The following is a 20137-nucleotide window of genomic DNA, read 5'->3' on the forward strand; positions in this document are numbered from 1 at the left end:
GGGTGGTCATTAGTGGACCTGGAAAAGATGCTTAACAACTAAGACAGCATCCCCTCTGAGGCAAGCTTCTCTCTGCCAAGGAATCTTGGACAGTGTTTATATGGGTCACCTTACAAGCATCACCATGTTCTAAATTTTTTTAAAAATTATTAGATGTCAGCAATATAATAATATTAAAACTTAAAAGCTGTGAACAGGAGACCTGAGGGCAGCATGGGCAAACAGTAATTTATAGGCTTCACTGTTTCTCTCTGTCCCTTGAAAAGTAGCTCAAGGAAGGAGTCCTGACATCCAAAAAGTTCACTGTTCACAAATATTGTAGGTGGAGTGTTTTTCTAAAACAACAGCTGGAATACTGATAAACGTTCTTCTACTTCTGATGTGTAATAAAATAAACTATAAGGAGTAAGCCAAACTATGATTTGGGAAATATATTTACGCCTGACAACTTCCCCCTCCCCCCAGACAGGGTTTCTCTGTGTAGCTTTGCGCCTTTTCTGGAACTCACTGTAGTCCTTGAACTCACAGAGATCCGCCTGCCTCTGCCTCCCGAGTGCTGGGATTAAAGGTGTGCACCACCACCGCCCGACCTGACAACTTATAAAGATGATCTATACACAAAAGCACTGAAGCCAGCTGTAAAGAGCAGGTCAGCATCTCACTTTGCAGATGACATTATAGGATGAAGATGGGCTGAACCGTGAGAGCCCCAGGGCTGAGGTCTCCACTCTGCTCAGTAAGCTGTGTTTGCTTTACTTGAGCCCTTCAGGTCTTGGTATTCTCATCTGAGGAATGGCACTTGTCCACACCCCAAGACCAAAATGCAATCGTGTGACATGGCAGAAAGGATCTGATGTCATTGAGGACACACTTTTCCTCGGAGACTGCAAATGGTCTTGAGGAGACCCCCTAAGAACATCCAACTCTATAAAATGTCCACAAGTCAAATAAAGGAGAACTACTTACTGTGGGAGTCACTTTGCCAGTGCATGGATGGAAGTCCAAACCCATTTTCTGTAGATGGCCCCATGCCTTCTCCATCTCCCAGACTCTCAGATAGTCTGCTGTGTGTCCTTGAGTCAACCACAGAGGGTGAAGAATGGACTGAGGCTGAAGTTATGGCAATTCTGGAGTGCTCAGGGAAGCTCTCTGTCTCATTTATAGGTTCCATGCTGACAGTCAAAGACCGGAGCATTCTTGGAACACCATTAGTGAATGTGTTGGTGACATGCGTACTCTTTGTCTGGGTGACTGATGGGCTTTGGAGGGCAGTGGAGTTGTTAAAATTCTTTATGCTTCCAGAAGCTAAAACAGAAGAAAGTGTGCTTCAGAACTACTGGAATGGCTAAGAAAACCAGGACTCTATCTAGGTACAAATGATGCTTATTACACTTGATACATGAATCTGAATAGCATGGGTGTAAAAAGAGCAGACACTTGTATCATGCTGATACACACCAGTGCGGCCAGGGGTCCCTCCTTCTCTTTCTCCTCACCAGTTCTGAGTCCCACAGAGCTGGCTACAGACACAGTCAGATCGCTCACCATGCACAAGTTACATTTTCTATGCAAGCGAAAAGGAAGACAGGAGAATCTCAGACAAAGAAATAATTTGTCTTGTTTTCTAGAGAGACACTGCATTCCACAGTGTAGGAATTCCACCGTACAGGCCACCGTGATATGACTGTGGCTGCCGGTTTGTTTTTAGCACTGGAACCCTTTTGTTCAAATGCTCTCATAGACTAAAATCCAGTCCGTAGCAGTTTGTGAACCAAGTGTGAGCCAGTACAGGGTATACAGCCACTCAGCCAGCACTGAGGCTCTACAGAACACAGTCAAGACATTACTGGCCTAGGACAGTAGTTCCCAACATGGTCACCACCAAAGGCTCTTTATTAGTCCCTACATCATGGCCACCATAAAGCTGACGCTTTGAGAAACCATTCAAACTACATTCATCTGCAGAACTACTAACCAACAGGAGAATGTATTATGGCTCCGGGGAGTTTTATTTAATTTCACCTAAAAGCAAACAGATTTCATTATTGCAGTTACTTTATCTCACTGAGCTTTAGAGAGATGTCTTCAAACCAGTGTAGGACTCCAGAGGGCACTCCAGGAGACCAAAGACTAGGCTGGGAACAGTTTTTCTGATCAGTGAAACAGATGCCTGTCCTCAGACAGCTGTCAACAGCCTCAAGACTTCAGTTACATGCCTTTGGCAGAATGCACAATCTGCTCCTCACCATAGATATCTGGCTGAGAGCTCCCTTCCACAGGGAGACTTTCCAAAGGTATTAAGAACTGTCCTCTGGAAGGTACATCGCAGCCCCAACGCCAAGGGCTAAGAATGCCGCTCAGTGGTAGAGAGCTCACTTAGGATGCGTGAGGCCCTGAGTTCAAACCCCAGCACCACAAGATATCCTTGTTAAAGGCAAGAACAAGGTGTAGGAAAGCCTGGGGAGCCAAACAGTGGAGGCAAAGAAAGAAGGTGCTTTCCTTTCTTTTCCACTCGAAGCCGACAGCAATAAAGAGCTGTCTAGACCTATACCGCAAAAGGCTTCCAGCTGTCAATCACGGCTCCAAAAAGGGAAAAAAAAAGGAAGCTGCCATTATAAACCGTTCTTTGAAGACCATTCTTACGTGCAGTTGTGGCCAAAAGCACAAACAGATTTTAGACACAGTTAGAGAGGAAGTGTGAGAAAGAAAGGGTCCCTTTTATTCTCTCGCAAAACCATAGACCCCCGGACACCAGGAGCACAGACTGCTGTGTGGGTTACTGGACCTTAACGGAAACAGTCACAGGCCCGGGTTATCCACAGAGATAACGGATTAGAAAGATGTGGATGTGGAGGCATCCACCCTGCTGGAACACAAACAAAAGCCAAAGCCACTTTTCTATAAGAGAGAAGTGATAGAGATAGGTCCCATAAATGGTCTCCAAATTACTTGAAAACCATTTTCATTTCGAATCAACTGCATTCTGTCGTTTGTTCAGTATTCTCACCAAAACACAGTGGTGGAGGGATAGAGATGACCTGGCATTAAGAGTATTTACCGCTCCTTCAGAGGACCTGAGTTCGGTTGACAGCACTCACACTGGGTGGCTCACAACTGTCTGTGAGACTCTGGCTCCAGAGGGTCCAACACCCTCTTCCAGCCTCTGAGGGTACCTTTACTCATGCGCAACCCCTCAAAAAAAGGCACGTATACATGCAACTGCAAACAAAACCTTAAAAACAAAACCTACTGTGATGATTATATTGGATTCAGCTTGAAAAGCCCAGGCCTGCTCATTTTTGGTAAGTTTAGCAAATAAATGGCCACAGAAATACAATCACAAAGTTCACACAAACGCTGAGTCACTAAGGAAACCAGCTCTATTTCCCACACCCCCACGGGCTGTGCAGCAGCACATTGCCACCCCACTCATCATGGTTGGACATGATAGCACATGCTGCAATGTTGGGAGGTGAGGCAGGAAGATAGATCATGAGCTGGAAGCTAGTTTGGTCCGCACAGCAAGTTCCAGGCCCACCTCCACTACAAAGACCCAGTCTCAAAACTCAACCCAACGGTGGCTGGAGAGAAAGAAGGCTCAGCTGTTGAGAGCACTGGCTGCTCTCCCAGGGGACCTGGGTTCAATTCCCAGCACCTTACATGGCAGCTTACAACTGTCTGTAACTCCAGTTCCAGGGGATCTGACACCGTAACACAGACATCCATGCAGGTAAAACACCAGTGCACATGAAATAAATAAAATTTAAAAAAAAAATTCAGCCAAACTACCCTGAAGTGAGCAATTGCAATGCCTTAGGCATTGTGCTAAGTGCCTTATATATGCATCTCACTTAGCTCTCACGGTAAAGGTGTATAACTACTTCTGCCAAGCAGCGCCTCTGATAAAGAAGGGAATGCTTATGATCCCACACGGGCACCTGCTGCACCGGCTAGGAGGAAACACATCACACTTCTGAATCAGTAAGCTGGCATCGTGATCACTGGATGATCACCCTTCTTGGATGGCTCCCAGGAAGCAGTCATTCAAAAATGGGAAACCTTCGGAGTTTGAACCTCAGAAAAGGCAAAAAGAAAAAAAAAAGGAAGGAAGGAAGGAAAGAAGGAAGGAAGGAAGGAACAGAGACAGAGAGACAGAGTGAGAGAGTGAGAGACAGAGGGTGAGGGAGAGAGAGAAGGAAAACTCAGCTGGTGAGATGGCTCAGCAAACCTGACAGACATTCAATCCCTGTGTCCTACAGGGTGGAAAGAGAAGAACCGACTCCTACAAGTTATTCTCTGGCCCAAACACACTGTAGCATGTGCACTCGCCTACACAGTCAATCAATCAATCAATCAATCAATCAATCAATCAAATAAAAAATATAAATAAAAATGTAAAAACTTGCCCCACCCACTGGGACAAGGCCCGAGCTAAGCGCCTAGTCTTTCTTTCTCACGGGCCATGGAGAGAAGGCCCTGCTCACAAGAGTCGCTCTCCAGTCACAGGACCAAACCCCAGAGCCTCAGGCATCATCTCATTGCTCAGCCTGGACTGTTATCCAGAACTTCCCAGAAGAATAGCCGAGGCAGCTGGTGTTAGAACGAGACAGACAGAATCCAAAATCTTCCAAGTTATTAATGTTCTCTCCCTTCACAAAGCGAAATCACCGCAAAGCAATTTACCTGGACCACATCAGCTCAGCTGCCCACAGGAAAGACTTCCATAAGTCAAGACCCATTATGATGCCCCAGCTCTTACTGAGCCTTACAAAATGTCACCTTCAAAGAACATTAGCGCGATTCTCACAAACTGGCAATGGAAAGATTCCTTACGTAAATATTCCTCTTGGAATTACTGCCCCCTGAAACATTCATGCCTATGGGGTGAACCGTATGCTTACTTTGTCCGACAACAATCGTATGCTCCACCCTGCTTCCCTTTGTGCCCCCATTTCCAGGAAGCTCATACTAAATTTAGTGCTCAATTGTGGTCGCGCTCACACAATTCAACATACACATTTCTGCCTTGGGAAGAGCTTCCTCCCCTCCACCCTCACCCCTGCCATGTGTTGCTGTGTTGACGGCCCCACCCCCACCCGTGATCAAACAGCAGTACATGGTCGTCGAAGAGAGGACGGAAAGTCTAGAGAGGCCGAAGCAGGAGAGGATGGAGAGCAATGCCTTCTGGTCTTTCTTATAACCCCTGGCTCATCTTCCTGGACTTGCTTTGGTGCTGTAAGATGCAGTTTCTGTTCAGAAACAGATTAACCCCTGTCTGTCCAGGGTGTGGAAGAGGCTGCATTGATCAGTGCGTTCTAGTCTGCGCTCTGGTGCTCTGATAACACTGGCCAAAAGCCACTCGGGCAAGAAACAGTTTGTTTTCAAGTTCTAGGTAAAAGTCCATCACTGAGGCTGGACCTGAAATAGAACCATGGAGGGTGCTGCCCACTGGCTTGCTCCTCATGGCTTGCTCAGCCTGCTTTCTTATAGAACCCAGGACCACCTGCCCAGGGATGGCGCCACCCACAGTGGGCTGGTCCCTTCTACACCAACCATTAAAAAAAAATGCCCCACAGATTTGCCTACGGGCCAATCTGATGGAGGCATCTTCTCAATGGCGGTTCCCTCTTCCCAGATTACCCTAGTTTGTGTTGCGTTGACAGAAACCCAGCTAGGGTGTAGCCAGGTGGCAGTCAGGAGGCGCAGTTGACAGCCTGAGTGTGTATGGGCCACCCAGTGTTGCCCCCTTTCAGATCAGCTGATCCCTTGCCGCATCCTTAGCCTGTCACCTGTGTGCATGTCCTGGGAGGGGCATCACCAACTTGACTGGTCTGAGTATTGGGCTATTCCCTAGGCCTCATTGTTAGAAACGCCTCACCACCCCCGACCCAGTACTCCATGGCTTGTCTTGAGCTGGCCAGCCAGGCAGGTTGACCCCAAGCCTGCCTCGACAGGCCCTGCTGGCTCTCCTTTGGTATTCTTGCCTGCATGCCTGTATCCTGTATCATGGACTCAGAAAGGGGCAGCAGAACCTTCAGGATTTCCATTCAGTAGAAGGAGAGGTGGACAGAGCTTGCTTGGTAGGCCGGAAGGAGCCAGGCTAACTTTAAAAACAAAGCAGAAGTTTGTTTCCTCTTTTGGCCTCAGGTGCTGGGGTAGGGTATGTCCTCTGCACCAAAGTCCTCTTCAGTGGCCACTTTAGAGGGTGGCCTAACTCTACCTACAACAGATCACCCAGGTCACCAAGGGAGAGACATCCTCAGTAAGACTCCAGGACTATGAAAGACAGTGAAACTCCAAACATTAGAAATGGAAGGTTCTAGAACAGTAGTTCTCAATTTGTGGGTTGTGATCCCTTTGGGAGATCGAACAACCCTTTCACAGGGGGTCACCTAAGACCATCAGAAAACACAGATATTTACATTAGGATTCAGAATGGCAGCAAATTTTCTGGTTGGGGGTCACAGCAACACATGGAACTGAATTAAAGGGTCACAGCATTAGGACGGTTGAGAACCACTGCTCTTGAAGGACAACTACTCAAAGAATGAGGGCCAGAGACAGGCATGGTGGCGCACGCCTTTGATCCCAGCCCTCGGGAGGCAGAGGTAGGCAGGTCTCTGTGAGTTCGAGGCCAGCCTGGTCTACATATGGAGTTCCAGGACAACTAGGAACTCCATATGTAGAAAAAACTCCATGAAAAGAAAAGGAAAAGAAACAAAAAGGAAGACTTTGGGGGGTCAATTACCTTTTAGCATTAAACAAACAGATGAAGATCAAGTCCGGTCCAGTAAAGTTAGGAATGTGGACTCCTTTCGAATATACCACAGTACTAGGTTTAATGTATATTATTAATATTAAATGACCCTGACCAGAACCACAGTGGACATCCCTTGGAAATGCTTCTTTTCCTTTTAGCAAAGCTGGTTGTAAACCACCAAGCCACAGAATTCAGGCTGCCTAGGATCATAGCTTTTGTCTAATGCTCATGAATAATCTTTTTAAAAAAGATTTTTGTTGTTGTTGTTGTTTACACAGATGTCTACGTTTGTGTGCATGTACTTGTGTATGTCTAGAAGAGGACTTCTGAGTTACAGACAGTTGTAACTTCAGTGTGCCACCTGATGTGGGTTCTCTGGAAGAGCAGAAAAGACTCTTAACCACTGAGTCTCTCCAAGCCACTTACGAACCATCTTAAAAAGCAATCCCCTGCAAACATGAACCGTGAATTCTGTCCACACCCGACAGTCGGAAGTGCCCGGCAAGCCTATGTGAGAAGACTGGCCCTTTCCATGGGTAGTCCAGAGAAGACCTCTGGGCTCGGTGTTTACTTTGATGGCATAAACGCAAACTCCCAGTCTTGCAGAATACTTTAAGAAGTCTCTGCCTTCATGGTTGGAGGAGCAGCACATAAATCCTCATCCTGAGCTGAGGTGCTATTGATAACTGATGGTTGCTTGGGGAGGAGAGTCAGTTTTCTTTAAGAGGTGTGGTTCCTGGTAGGTTGACCATTCTCCAGTGGGTGGCCCCACAGCCATGCATTTATGGGCAGCAAGGACGGATTCATAGGGAGGGATGGAGGGAGAGAGCAAGGGAGCGAGGGAGGGAGGGAGGGAATGAGGAAGGGAGGGAGGGAGGGAGGGAATGAGGAAGGGAGGGAGGGAGGGAGGGAATGAGGGAGGGAGGGAGGGAGGGAATGAGGAAGGGAGGGAAGGTGGGCATACATGGTGATCTGGGAGGAGTCTGGAGGAGTTGGATGGCGATTATGGGAGGGGCTAAACATGATTGAAATATGCATGCATGCATGGAATTTTCAAAGAATAAATAAAATGCTATATATATTTTAAAAAATAAAAACAAAACAAAAACCTCTCTGACTTAAAAGGGTCTTGAAAGTGCCAATCCTGCCACTCTGTCTTGCTTCCCACAGCCCCAAGGCTAGAAACAACCTGAACAGCACACAGAGCGGCAGTTCACACCATCTTTTTGGCTCATGGCAGGATGTGCCTCCCGGGGGAATCTGGGCACATGTGAGCCCCCAATCCTTAACTACTGAACATTGCTCTAGAAGGGTCCTCGGGAGGACGGCGGTCTCCAGGCAGGCAGGCCTCAGATGAGCTGGAGAAGCGTGTGGCGTAGAGGCCTAGCAGAGAGGAGAAATGCTTGTGGAACAGAATGGCTGCGCCGAGGCTGGCGCACAGGAAGCAGCATGGCGCAATGGGACAGGGGAATTCTCTGCGGCCACAGGGCCGACCGAAAGCCGTGCAAACACCTGTACTGGGTAGGCTATTTCTTTCCAAACAATGCCAGGAAAAATTACGGACCTATTTTCTCTGCTATCAAAGAAACTGCTTTTGCAAAAATAAACAAACGAAACTCAAACTGCTAATCAAATGGTATAACGGTGTCCGGCTCGCGTTTCATTCAAGCCCCCTGGCATGTGGCCTCTCCTGTAAGCACACACATCAGTCACACTTAACCTTTGTTGTATGTGTGTATGGAGAAGGGGGGACGAAAAGGGGACAGGAGGTGGGGAACACAGCGGCCACCAGACTGGCTGATATTTCCCTCCATATACAGTTAAAACGTATTTTGAGCATGATCCTCAATACTGAGATAAACTGCATAGACCGTACTTCCACCCAAAGCACTCGGCATGTAAGGAATGGCTTTTAAATCTTTCTTTGCTTCCCCTCTTGGCCTGACACAGTACTTAACCAGCTAGTTATACACATCGATTTGGGGTTATTGTGACATTGGAAGGGTGAATTGGGGACAGGAGTACTCACACGAGGGATGGTCTGAGGGAGGTGGTCGACTCTGGGTCCAAGAGAACTGCAGCCCAGAGTGCTCCTGGCCTGATGAATTTCTCTTCTGGAAGAGCATGGTTGGCTTCTCAGGTTCCAGGGCAGGAAGGGAGGCTTGGCTGGACACCCCAGTGCCAACCACTTGTGTATGCACAGTCCCTTCTTCTGGAAGCTCCCTGGTCCTCTCCAGGAAGTCCGGGGATACTCCACTCTCGGTTTGAGGGACGGTGATTCTTCCTTCTGACCTGGAACTGTCGGGTGACTGGGGGAAGCTCCCAAGGCTGAAAGGCAGACATCAACAATTAAAATCCCACCAGCGGGCTTCCAAATGTCTCATTACCTCTAGAGGGCTCAACTTCGGCTTCCATGAAACACACAGACGTGAGGAGAAGGCGGGAACAATCATTCATTTTAGGGAAAATGAACTTCAAGAGAAACCACCAACCAAAGACGGTCTTTGACCTCATCAGTGGCCCTCACCAGGGGAAGAAATTACCAGGAATGGAGCTCTCTGATGCTAAGCCTTAGACGATCTAGAGTTAGAGATCAGTGTTGGACCTTGAAGACTTATCCCTCACTTTCCATAAAGGGTCCCAGAATGTCCCAGAATTCAATGTATGCAGAATTCCCCACACTGGACAATCAGGCAAACCAGAGAGTATCCCATGCTGGACTTCTGAGCTCTGCGGTCTCCATTCACAGATGGAACAGGAAATACCTTCATACATTTCCCTTACAGAGCTGAGTGCCCCCAGTCAGACCTGTCCCAAGACTATGAAGCCAGGAGGTCACCTTCGATGGCTTCAACCTCTTCTTTGAGGTCTTCACCAACTATCAACCTCCCGTTGGTTGACACAGCTCTTGTTTTGTTTTTGTTTTGGAGACAGGGTCTCACTATGTTGCTCTGGCTGTCCTGGAACTCACTACGTAGACCGGGCTGGCCTTGAACTCACTGAGATCCACCTGCCTCTGCCTCCTGAGTGCTAGGATCATTTTTTTTTTTTTTAATTTTAGTTTTTGAGGTGGGGTCTCACGAAGCACAGGCTGGTCTCAAACTCAAAGATGACTTTAGCAACTTTTTTTTTTTTTTAAGATCTGTTTTTATTTTTAGGTGTGAGTGTGTGTGCCTATGATAGCCAGAAGAGAACATTGAATTCCCTGGAGCTAGAGTACTGGTGGTTGTGAGCTGTCCAATGTGGGTGCGGTGAAGCGAAGCTGGATCTTGTAGAAAAGTGATTTTAGCCGCTGAGCTGTCTCTTCAGCCCAGGCTTGAACTTCTGATCCTCCTGCCTCCACCTCCTGAATGCTGGGATCACACATGTGGTTTATACGGTGCCAGGGACTGAATCCAGGGTTTTTGCGCCTGTTTGGTGGGCTCCCCTGTCCCTCCTTTGTTAAGCGATTTTTCAACACCTTCACCTGCTCAACGCTTGCTGCCTAGATGTCTACCTGGATGGTTCAGCTCACTTCAGGTCCCCTTTACTCCCATTTTAGACATCTTAGAGGCTGGCTCCTCTCTCAAACTGTCTTAACACCATCACTCCGTCGTGCAAAAACCCTTCAGGGAGTTTTCCCAGCACACCACGTCGAAACGGCCGAGCTTGCAAAGTACTCCATCATTGTCCCGACCCTCCACAGAGCTAGCTGTCCTGCCCACTGCTCTGTAACTCTCCCAGAGAGGACTCGGGCACTGATGCCCCACAGGAAGCCCACATGTGCTTTGCTCTCTCTTTTATCTTCGCTCATACTGGGCACCCCATTCCTGAGCTGGAGGGGCCACTCACTCAACACACGGACTTCGGCTCTCCTCACTTGGAAACCTGCTGCCTGCTCTCCACATGCTGGGTTAATTAGTCTCCGAGCCTCAGTTTCCAAAACCTTAGAGCGGGAACAACACAGCCTCACTGGGCTGCTGGAAGGCTTGGGGGAGCAGGCTCGTCGTTGCTACGTAGGCGTGTGCCTAATTAGCGATACTTTTCTTTGTCTTTGCTCTTAGGGTGAGCTGTACTCTTAGGACTGCGGCCTCGTGTTGAAGCCCTTCACTGAAAATATTAAGTTACCCACTGTGTAGACTGGAGTAGCAAGAACCAGTCAAACTCCATCGACACAAACAAAGCCTCGCCATCCTTCCCAACCCCTGGGACGTGCGACTGCGTGGCGGGAGCCCGGGAGGACGGAGGTGGGATGGATTTAGACTGCCTTGGAGCCTAGATGTCAAAGGACCCGCCAGGATGTCGGGCAAATCTGCACCTCCTGCTGGTCTGACTTTAAAAGCTTGGCCCTGAGGAGGACTTGCCTGATACACCCCAATGCAGAACCCCTAAATGGGCACAGTCGCTCTGGATGTGGGGGTGGGGTGGGAAGGAGGCAGAAAATGTGTTTTCCAGGACTGGACATATATAAATGAACCTCATGACACACTCACACGAGGAGCTGCCGTGGTCGGTCAGGGTCGTGGTGATCTCAGGCGAGCGTCCGGCATGCAGAACAGGGACGTTTCCTCGGCTGGAAGACATGTTCCTCCCCTCAGCACTTGTCTCAGGTAGGAAAGAGGGGTTTTCTGGGGCTCCTGAAGAACTGCGGCTCATTCTGGCAGTCTGAGCTGTCACTCCCTTCCTGGAACCTGAATGGTCCCCTTGACTCTGATAAAAGGGGGTGCTTCCGGTGTGGGGTTCAGTGTTGTTGCTTTCTGTCCAATGGTTCCTTGCGATGGCTGCAATTACAAGCAAATACATCAGGGGAAACTCAATGGCTTTTGAAAAGTAAACATGAAGAAACTTTCAGCACCCCAAGTGGACCCCCGGAGGTTATTGCCAACTTCATGACTTCTTAAAAACTCCATCTGGGGGCCTGGGGGGATGGCTCTGCAGTTAAGAGAACTTGTTGCTCTTGCAGAGGACTGGAGTCCAGCTCAACACCACACTGAGTGGCTCACAAATCCTTGCTCTCTAGCTTCAGGGATTCTGACGCCCTCTTCTGGCCTCTGAGGGCACCTGCACCCACATGCACTGCACACACACGCACACACACACACACACACACACACACTAATTGAAAATTAAATCTTTATACCCCCCCCCATTTTTATTTTCCTTATTTGAGAATATTTTTCTTTGTGCTTAGGCTTGCAGCCTGTGAAACCATGGGAAATTCTCAGTGGGAAGTGAATGAAGTCATGTCTATGTTTATAAGCCAAGGCAAAAATGTTAAACCATCTGATAAGCAGAGACCCAGGCAGGCAGAAAAAATCATTTGTATCTAAATATAACAAAGAAACAAAAAGAACAAGTTATCTTTTAGATTAGTATTGCCCACAGGATTAAGTGAGAGAAACCCACAATCCACAAAACTAACTTTGGTAGCCACTTTAAAATATATATGTATATGAAATATTTTATTTTATTCAACATATTCAAAATGTCATTCCAATAGGAACTTGATATAAGAAATATCAAAATAGTAATTATATTTTTGTATTAAACCTTTAAGTCCAGTTCATATTTTACTGCTGCCCTCTTTATGTGTGTGGGTGTTTTGCCTTCAGGTACATCTGTATATCACTTTCACATCTGGTGCCCTTGGAGGCCAGAAGAAGGCATTGGATCCCCTGGGACCAGAGTTACAGATGGTTGTGAGCTGCCATGTGGGTGCTGGGAATCAAACCCAGGTCCCCTGGAAAAGTAGCCAGTGCTCATAACCACTGAGCCATCTCTCCAGCCCCTTGCTGGCCATGTTTCAAGGGTTCAATAACAAGGGGCGTGACCAATGGCTCACTTGAGGTGGGTTGGGAGGGGAGTACACAAACTGCCCTAGGAGAGTCTGAGAGCTTTCTCAGGGGGTGATTTCCTCCGCCAGTTCCTTGAGAATGACTGTTCATGCCCTGGTTCTCTTTCCTGGAGGTGATAATGAACAGAGGTTCCCTGGAGGGGAAGGAAGTCACTCAGGCACATGGGCTTCTCTGGGGTCCCAACCTGATGGGCAAGGCCCACAGTAAGCTACAAGTTGGATGTGGGTGGTGTTGCCAGAGGCAGCCACGAAGTCCCTAAGGTTATGAATGGCAGCGACCCACAGGGAATGCTAGTCTTACTCTTCCTTGTCTGCTTCGGAGGCAGTTGGCATCCCCAGAAAAGGTGAAGAGGCACCAAGGCATGAGGATGCTTTCTCTACCCTCTTGATTAACTGGGCACAATAACAAAAACGACTCTCAAAGAAAATCAGAAAAAAGGGAGTTGCAGAAAGTCAGAAGGATGCCCCAAGGCTAGGAAGCCAGGAGTGAAAGGAAGATAATAAATTTAGCTCCATTAGAGCCTAAAAAAAAAAAAAAAAAAAAGGCAGAAGCCCAGTGATAGCCCCTTCCTGCGATGATAGGAGTGGAATTCTCAGAACCCCAAGCAGCTACAGGAATTCCACTGGAGGAAAAGACTGGCCACAGGCAGATGGAGCACAGCTCACATTGAACCATACTGTCTCCCTGAGAGCAGACTACAGAAAGATGTAAGAACGGAAAGATGCACGCTATAAATAAAGCCGTAAGGCTTACAATAGTCCTCTGCAATGTCCTCAATAACCCTGCCACGATCAACAGCTAAAAATGCTGAATAAAATAGCTGTAAAAAAAAAATTATCCTAAACGCACTTCTGAGCTGGTGAATAAGGAAAGAATCAGACTAGGAACAGAGAAAGGTGAGAAAAACTGAAGCTGGCATTTCTTCCAACATCTCTAGCCTTAATCTTCTGATGGACACAGGGCTGAAGCGGGTAGACCGTGTAAACTCTCCAGGAGACTAAAGCTGAACCACTGTGCCACGCTGGAGTCAGAAGAACTAGACCCTGGACAAGACACAGAAACTAAGCCCCAGAGGGACAGCAAGGAAAGCTCACCCTTCCTCGGCTTCAGAGGAAAGCTAAAGCGATCACAATCCAAGTCTATCAGCCCAAAGCCATCTCCTGAGGGTGTGCAGACTGACATTCCCTACATGATCCAAGCCTCAAGTGGAAGGTGTGCTCGAGAGGGGTCTTGTGACTACACTAAAAAAGACTGTGTCTTTACAAAGGTGATTTAAAGAGGTACGCAGCGCCCCACCCCTCCACATATCAGTGAAGAATGGGGAGCTGAGGAGTGACCCTGACAATGCCTTGAGGAACCCGGCAAAACCATGCAAACACTCTCTATGTGAACGTACTTCCAGACCAATTTCTGTCATTTACCAAAAACAAACAAACAACAAGGAAGACTTCTAATAAGACATTGCAGTTAAAAAAAAAATCACAAATATACTAGAAAACAAGTCATTCTTGAACGAAAGTCAGCAAATCAGGTAAGATTTCAAATACTAGAATCATTGAAGAAGACGGGTATATAAATGGATGCCTGAACTCACACCCACATATTCCTGCACAGACACATGGTCACACAGGTAATTTAAAAAAGAAAAAGAAAAAAAGATAAGAGAATGCTAAGAATCAGGTAAAAAGACAGAAATTATAAATAAAAGTTTAGCAAATTAGAAAAAAAAAAGTCAAAGCCAGGCAGTGGTGGTGCATGCCTTTAATCCCAGCACTCAGGAGGCAGAGGCAGGCGAATCTCTGTGAGTTCCAGGCCAGCCTGGTCTACAGAGTGAATTCCAGGACAGCTAAGGCCACACAGAGAAACCCTGTCTAGAAAACCCAAAAATAAATAAATAAATGAAAAAGAAGCCGAATACATGTCTAACTGGAGTTTTATTTTGAATTATTTTTATTCATGTGGGGGAGGGGGGTGGGTGGGTGGATGTCCCTGGAAGCCAGAAGAGTAGGTGAGATTCCCCCAGAGCTAGAGTTATAGGAGGCTGTGAGCTGCCTAGCAATCACATGTCCTGAGGACCAAACTCAGGTCCTCTGAAATGTGTCTCTTAATGTGTGAGCCATGTCTCCAGTCCCTAATGAGAGTTTGAAGAGAAGAGAAGGCCAAAGGTCAATATTCACAAAGGTAATGGCTGAGAATTTTCCAGAACCAATGAAAAGCATACATCTTCAAGCTAACAAACTCCTAGAGGATGTGTTTGTGTGTGTGTGTGTGTGTGTGTGTGTGTGTGTGTGTGTGTGTAGTTGATACATACTGATATCATAGTGAATCTGCCACAAAACCCACAGAAGTTTTTAAGTTAAACTCAACCAGAAACAAAAACAAAAACAAAACCCAACAAATTATCTACAAGGAAAAGTAACCCAGCCACTACAGCAACGGAAACCAAAGAAAAGACAGCAGATCAGCGCTTGCAGTGTGCTGAGAGAGAACAGCTGGAATCGCGTACACAGCAAAATGATCTTTCAAACCTATCCTAAGAGCATCAGGTAAAATGATTTTCACTTACAAGTGAGTTAATCAATCTCCCTCCCGAATGAAAACAAGAAATAAAAAGGAGGACATGACTGCTCCTAAGGAGTTGAGGTTTTTATTACAGATGTAGAAGAGAGCACATTTTGGAGAGTCCAGAGTGAACATGGACAGACTGAGCTGGGCCATGTGGAGGGGGGAGGAGGGCAAAAGAGGAGCCACTGACCAAGAGGGGCCAGGAGGGAAAAGGGCCAAAAAAACCCAAGTAACGGAAATGGCTGGATTATAAAGGGAAGGGCAGCCCAGCCTCTGGGCTGGAGAGTTCAGGGTAGGGATTGGGGTATGCCAGCCATAGCCTGTAACAGATAGGGACTGAGGGATGCTGGGAGAACCTGGAGGCCAGCTTCAGCTTTGATCTGTTAATAGGCATCTCAGCTCTTGTCCCGGGTTTGAGACCTAACACCTTCGCTAAGAGAAATGATAGAGGTTTGATTTCAAACAAGAAAGCAATCCTAGACACCCGAGGCAAGGAGGCCCAACATGCAAAGTAAATGCGCGTGTGCATCTTAAGAAACAGTGGATTCATTTCTTCAAATGTCATTTTTTAAAGTAATGGAATTATTACGGTGGAACAAACCCTGGCAAACAGGTGCATGCAGGGTGTGGTCAGAGTCCTTGGTGCAGAAGGGTAACTTCACTGACGTACCTGAAGCTAACCCTGAGCAGAATTAGACTGTGTCATGTCCAGCCTGGTGGACTCAGAAGGACATAAAATGTCCATAGAGAGAAATGAGTGGGCATCACTCAAAACCAAAATAAAATGAATATATTTTATTATAAAACAAAATTATAAATGGGATCAACTAGAAGGGTTGAAAGTGGTCAAAATTTCCACTTCAGCTTTGTAAAGTCCACTTAATTGTTAAACTATATGCAGGCTTAATAAAAATAAACACTAACGAGAGAGGGCATACTGGCAGGGTCCTCCGACCTGGGACTCACTGTGTGGCCATATAGGCCTATTTTAATATTTGGTTTCCGGTTGGCAGTGGTGTTTGGGAGGTTTAGGAGGCACAGCCTCACTAGAGGGAGTACATCACTGGGGGTGGGCTTTCAAAGCTAAAATCCTCTCGCCATTTCCAGCTTGTTCTCTGCTTTGTGCTTATAGTCAAGGAAGTGAGCTCTCAGCTCCCCGTTCCTGCTGAGCCCGCCATTATGGACGCTAACTTTCTGGAACCCAAACCAACACGAACTCCTTCTTCTCTAAGTTGTCTCAGTCATGGTGTTTTATCAGAGCAACAGAAAAGCAAGGAATACATCTGGAATCTTTGCTGGACCTAAAGGCTGGAGACCCGGGGAAGTCATTTTGTAATAACTTTCACTGAAACCCCAAATGCCCCCTTGGTAGGCGGTCTGTAGCCCTTAAATACAAAGCTGGCTCATGAGACTCATAAGGAGTGATGTGGGTTGGGGCCCCAGTGACCTTTATAAAGCAGAGGCATGTGAGTGGCTTGTGATTCCACGGCTGAAAGCCTCACGAGATTACTTCAGTTTGGGTTGCTCAGTCTCCAGATGCCCAGCCCCTGTAGGTGCCGTCAGTGGACATAACAGGCAGAGAAGAGGCCAGTGAGCATCTCTCCAGAGATGAGATTCACCCTGGGTCAATTGCTGCACCAGGTGGCCTGAGACCTGCAGGCCGAGGTTGCTCTCCACCTCCTTAGTAGGTATCAGCGCTGCCTAGATTGGTAAGAATTTAGTGTCTCTTTGTGCCTTGGGTTCTGGCTTTTTCCCACTTTAGGATCAGAGGTAGCCTCCGGGTAGCCCAGCCACAGCTAGTCCATTTGCCTTGCCAGCCCAGCTTTGTGTCAGAGACAATCATCCAAACCCCATTCAAGCCCATGACTACGGCGTCACACCAACCACCGGAGCTGGCGTGTCTGGATTCAGCCAACCTTGAACAAGGATTCTATTCTTCTGTACTCAGCCAGAACGCCCCCCGGACCATGAATGGAGTTTAAATTAACAAGAGTTATATTGCTTTGCTTGGATATTTTTCCCTCAAGTTGACAGCTTCCACTTCTGTAGCATCTTAATGTTCTAAAACATCTGTTTAGGAACCGGCGCTCATGAGAGAAACTGGCACAGCCTGGAATCGGATTTCCTAATTAGCAGGTGCTTCAGCAGCGGCTCCTCCACTCCACATCCCCACCCGACACTGCCATCCCCCATCCCAGTGAACGTGTGTGTGTGTGTGTGTGTGTGTGTGTGTGTGTGTGTGTTCAGCCAGCTTGTTCCTGAGCAGTAATGGGCCTGTGCCATTTCCTTCTGGAGGAATTCTCACCCCTACCCTCACCATCCAGCCCAGCAGAAGGCAAAATGTCAAGCACAGTCTGGTACCAGCTTGTGTTTGGGGGGGCAGAGTTGAAGAATGAGCCCTTTATTTCCCCATCTCCTCATTCCAACTCCAGTTTCACTAGCTTGGGTCCAACACCGCCACGTGCTGGATGTTTTCAGTTGCCTGGCCTCCTGGAAGGATTGGGACAGTCCTGGCCTCCTGGAAGGATTGGGACAGTCCTGGCAAGTTGGTGTTATTATCCTTTTTGGGCACATGGGGACAGTAGGAAGCAGGAAGAATCAGTGATCGGCCCGTTAGCTGCAGACATGATCTGAACCTAGCTTCCTGGTACACGCCAGCTTATTCCTCAAGGCTCCAGGCCATTCATTGGCTGGTAGGGCCAAAGGAAAAAAACAAAAACCAACCAAACAAACAAAACAAAAATCCCTCTGGCCTTCAAACCAGGCTTTAACCCAGCTTGGCCGACCTTATTTCTCCCTAAGAGGCGTGAAGTGGCGTCCATCGCACGGGCTTAGAACCCAGACTCCGTGTGGCGACAGCTGCACGGGATGCTCTGGAAGACTGAGCAGGAGGATCTCTAAACCAGCCTCCAGCAGAGATGATGCCTATGGATGCTGGAAGCATGGTAACACAGAGCAGAGTGGGCACGGAGACCGAGGTTCAGGGGAACAAGTCTCCTTCTCAGACGTGGAGCTGGGGTGATGTTGCGACTTCCAAGCGCAAACATCTGATTAATGCCTGGGGCTGTGGATGAGGAAGGACCGCAGAGAGGCCGTCGTGAAGGTGCAATGGAGGATCAGGGTCCGATGTAAAGATTTCAATCTGCCAGGAGGGGCAGAGCCAGCGACAGGGACACAGACCCAAGGGGAAGGCAGGATGGAGCTTAAAGCAGGGCCTATGAAGAGGAAGGCGGTGTCTGCTGCAGGGCCACCGGAGGTCACCGCCACGGGCACCAGTCCTGCAGAAAGGCCATCCGGCTGTCTGTTGGCGAAGGTCACGTTGCTAGGGTTCCGGCTCCCGAGGTGAGGGTCTGCGGCGGTACCGGCCTCATCCCTAGCCCTGGAACTCCCCATCCCCACCTCCCCTTGGGGCCTCCCCGCGATCCTGAACTTGAAACGCCCCTTTTGAGCTGTGGGTTTGAGGCCTTGCCCCTAATTATTACAGATTCCAGCAATGGGGGCTCTCTCCCGTTACGAGTTTCTTTGTCAGTGTGGTGGTTTTCCTAAAATTCGATTGCTCACATAGGGAGGAGAGAAAAGTCTGGGGGCGGAGGGCGGGGGACGACCTTTTTTCTCCCCTCCTTTGGTTCCTTCAGTGTGTGGATTGCCACGGGCGTGAGAGGAGCAGAACACAGCTCACGGTCCCTTCCCACAGGATGAAATTATGCTTCTATCCTGAGAGCCAATTACGAATCCCACACATTTATTTGCCTCCCCACAAGGCACTTTTTACAGGAGAATTTAAGGGCCCTCGATTATCCTTTTAGATGCGGAGTAGGCAGGCAGGAGGGCAATTCTTCCCTCTTTAATGGAAGAGGAAACTGAGGCACGGTATCAAAGTCACCAGCCAGGTTAACTCAGAAAATGGTGGCAGAGGAGAGAATGAAGTTCAGCTCTTGATGAAACCAGCGGGGGGCCCAGAAGAGAAGCCCAGCCAGCTCCTCCTGGATTAATGTGCAGTGTGTGGCCAAGTCACTTGGCTACACCATTGCTTGGTACCACTCACTCTGGCCACTGTTGGCTGGGTTGTCATTGACTCCCTCCTCGTCCCCTCCAAAGGTGACCAGGTCCTTTAGGGACCATAGTAACTAATTAATCTTAGCCTCGGATGACAGGACGGAGGCTCAGGAGGGAGAGTTACAGTTCTAAATCCACTATCTAGCTACTGAGTGGCATGTATAGATTCAAAATATCTGCTCTCACATAAGGATGGCTACTATTAAAAAAAAAAAAAAAGGCAGGCAGGAAGTGGCAGGCAGGCAGGTGGCAGCAACAGACACACAGGCAGGCAGACAAACAAGGGCCAGTAAGGATGTAGCAAGCCTGGAGTTCACATGTGCTGCCAGGAGTAATGTAAACTGGTTCGGCCACCATGGAGACAGTATAGCAGTCCCCCAAAAACGTAAACATAGAGTTCCCATATGATCTCTTCTGGGTGTGTAGCTCACGTGACTGACAGCAGAGACTGGAGCAGATAACATGACACATTTTCACAGCGGCTGTATTCACAGCAGGCAGACGATGAAAACAGTCAGTGGGTGACTGCTTTCACAAGATGTATAGGCAGATGATGGGTATAACAGAGTGGTAATGCAGAGCTAGATATAAAGCAACCCTAAAAACCTAAGTGAGCCGGGCGGTGGTGGCGCACGCCTTTAATCCAGCATCGGAGCAGAGCAGGCGGATCTTTGTGAGCGAGCCAGGGCTACCAATGATTCAGAAAGCGCAAAGCACACCCTGTTCAAAAACCTAAGTGAAACAAGCCAGACACAAAAGGACAAATACCGTACGAGTCCACCCATGAAGTATTTGGAATAAAAACTTCATCAAGATGGAAAGTGGACCAGCGGTTCCTCAGGGTTTGAGGTCAGGGGTTATTCCTTAAGAGTTTCTATTTGGGATAAAAAGTTTCTGGAGACGAATGTGATGGTGGCTATCA

General features: G+C 48.0%; 1 protein-coding gene across 1 annotated transcript in view; it reads right to left on the minus strand.

Moving 5' to 3' along the window:
- Positions 1-18552, minus strand: part of Heg1 (heart development protein with EGF like domains 1) — a 62245-nt gene extending 43693 nt beyond the window's left edge. The window contains 4 exon segments of the mRNA XM_037209990.1: positions 967-1305; positions 8790-9088; positions 11233-11269; positions 18375-18552. Coding sequence (XP_037065885.1) covers positions 967-1305; positions 8790-9088; positions 11233-11269; positions 18375-18552 — 853 coding nt within the window.
- Positions 18553-20137: the final 1585 nt, after the last annotated feature.

This window comes from Peromyscus leucopus, chromosome 12, assembly GCF_004664715.2.
Source record: "Peromyscus leucopus breed LL Stock chromosome 12, UCI_PerLeu_2.1, whole genome shotgun sequence".
Classification (NCBI taxonomy): Eukaryota; Metazoa; Chordata; class Mammalia; order Rodentia; family Cricetidae; genus Peromyscus; species Peromyscus leucopus.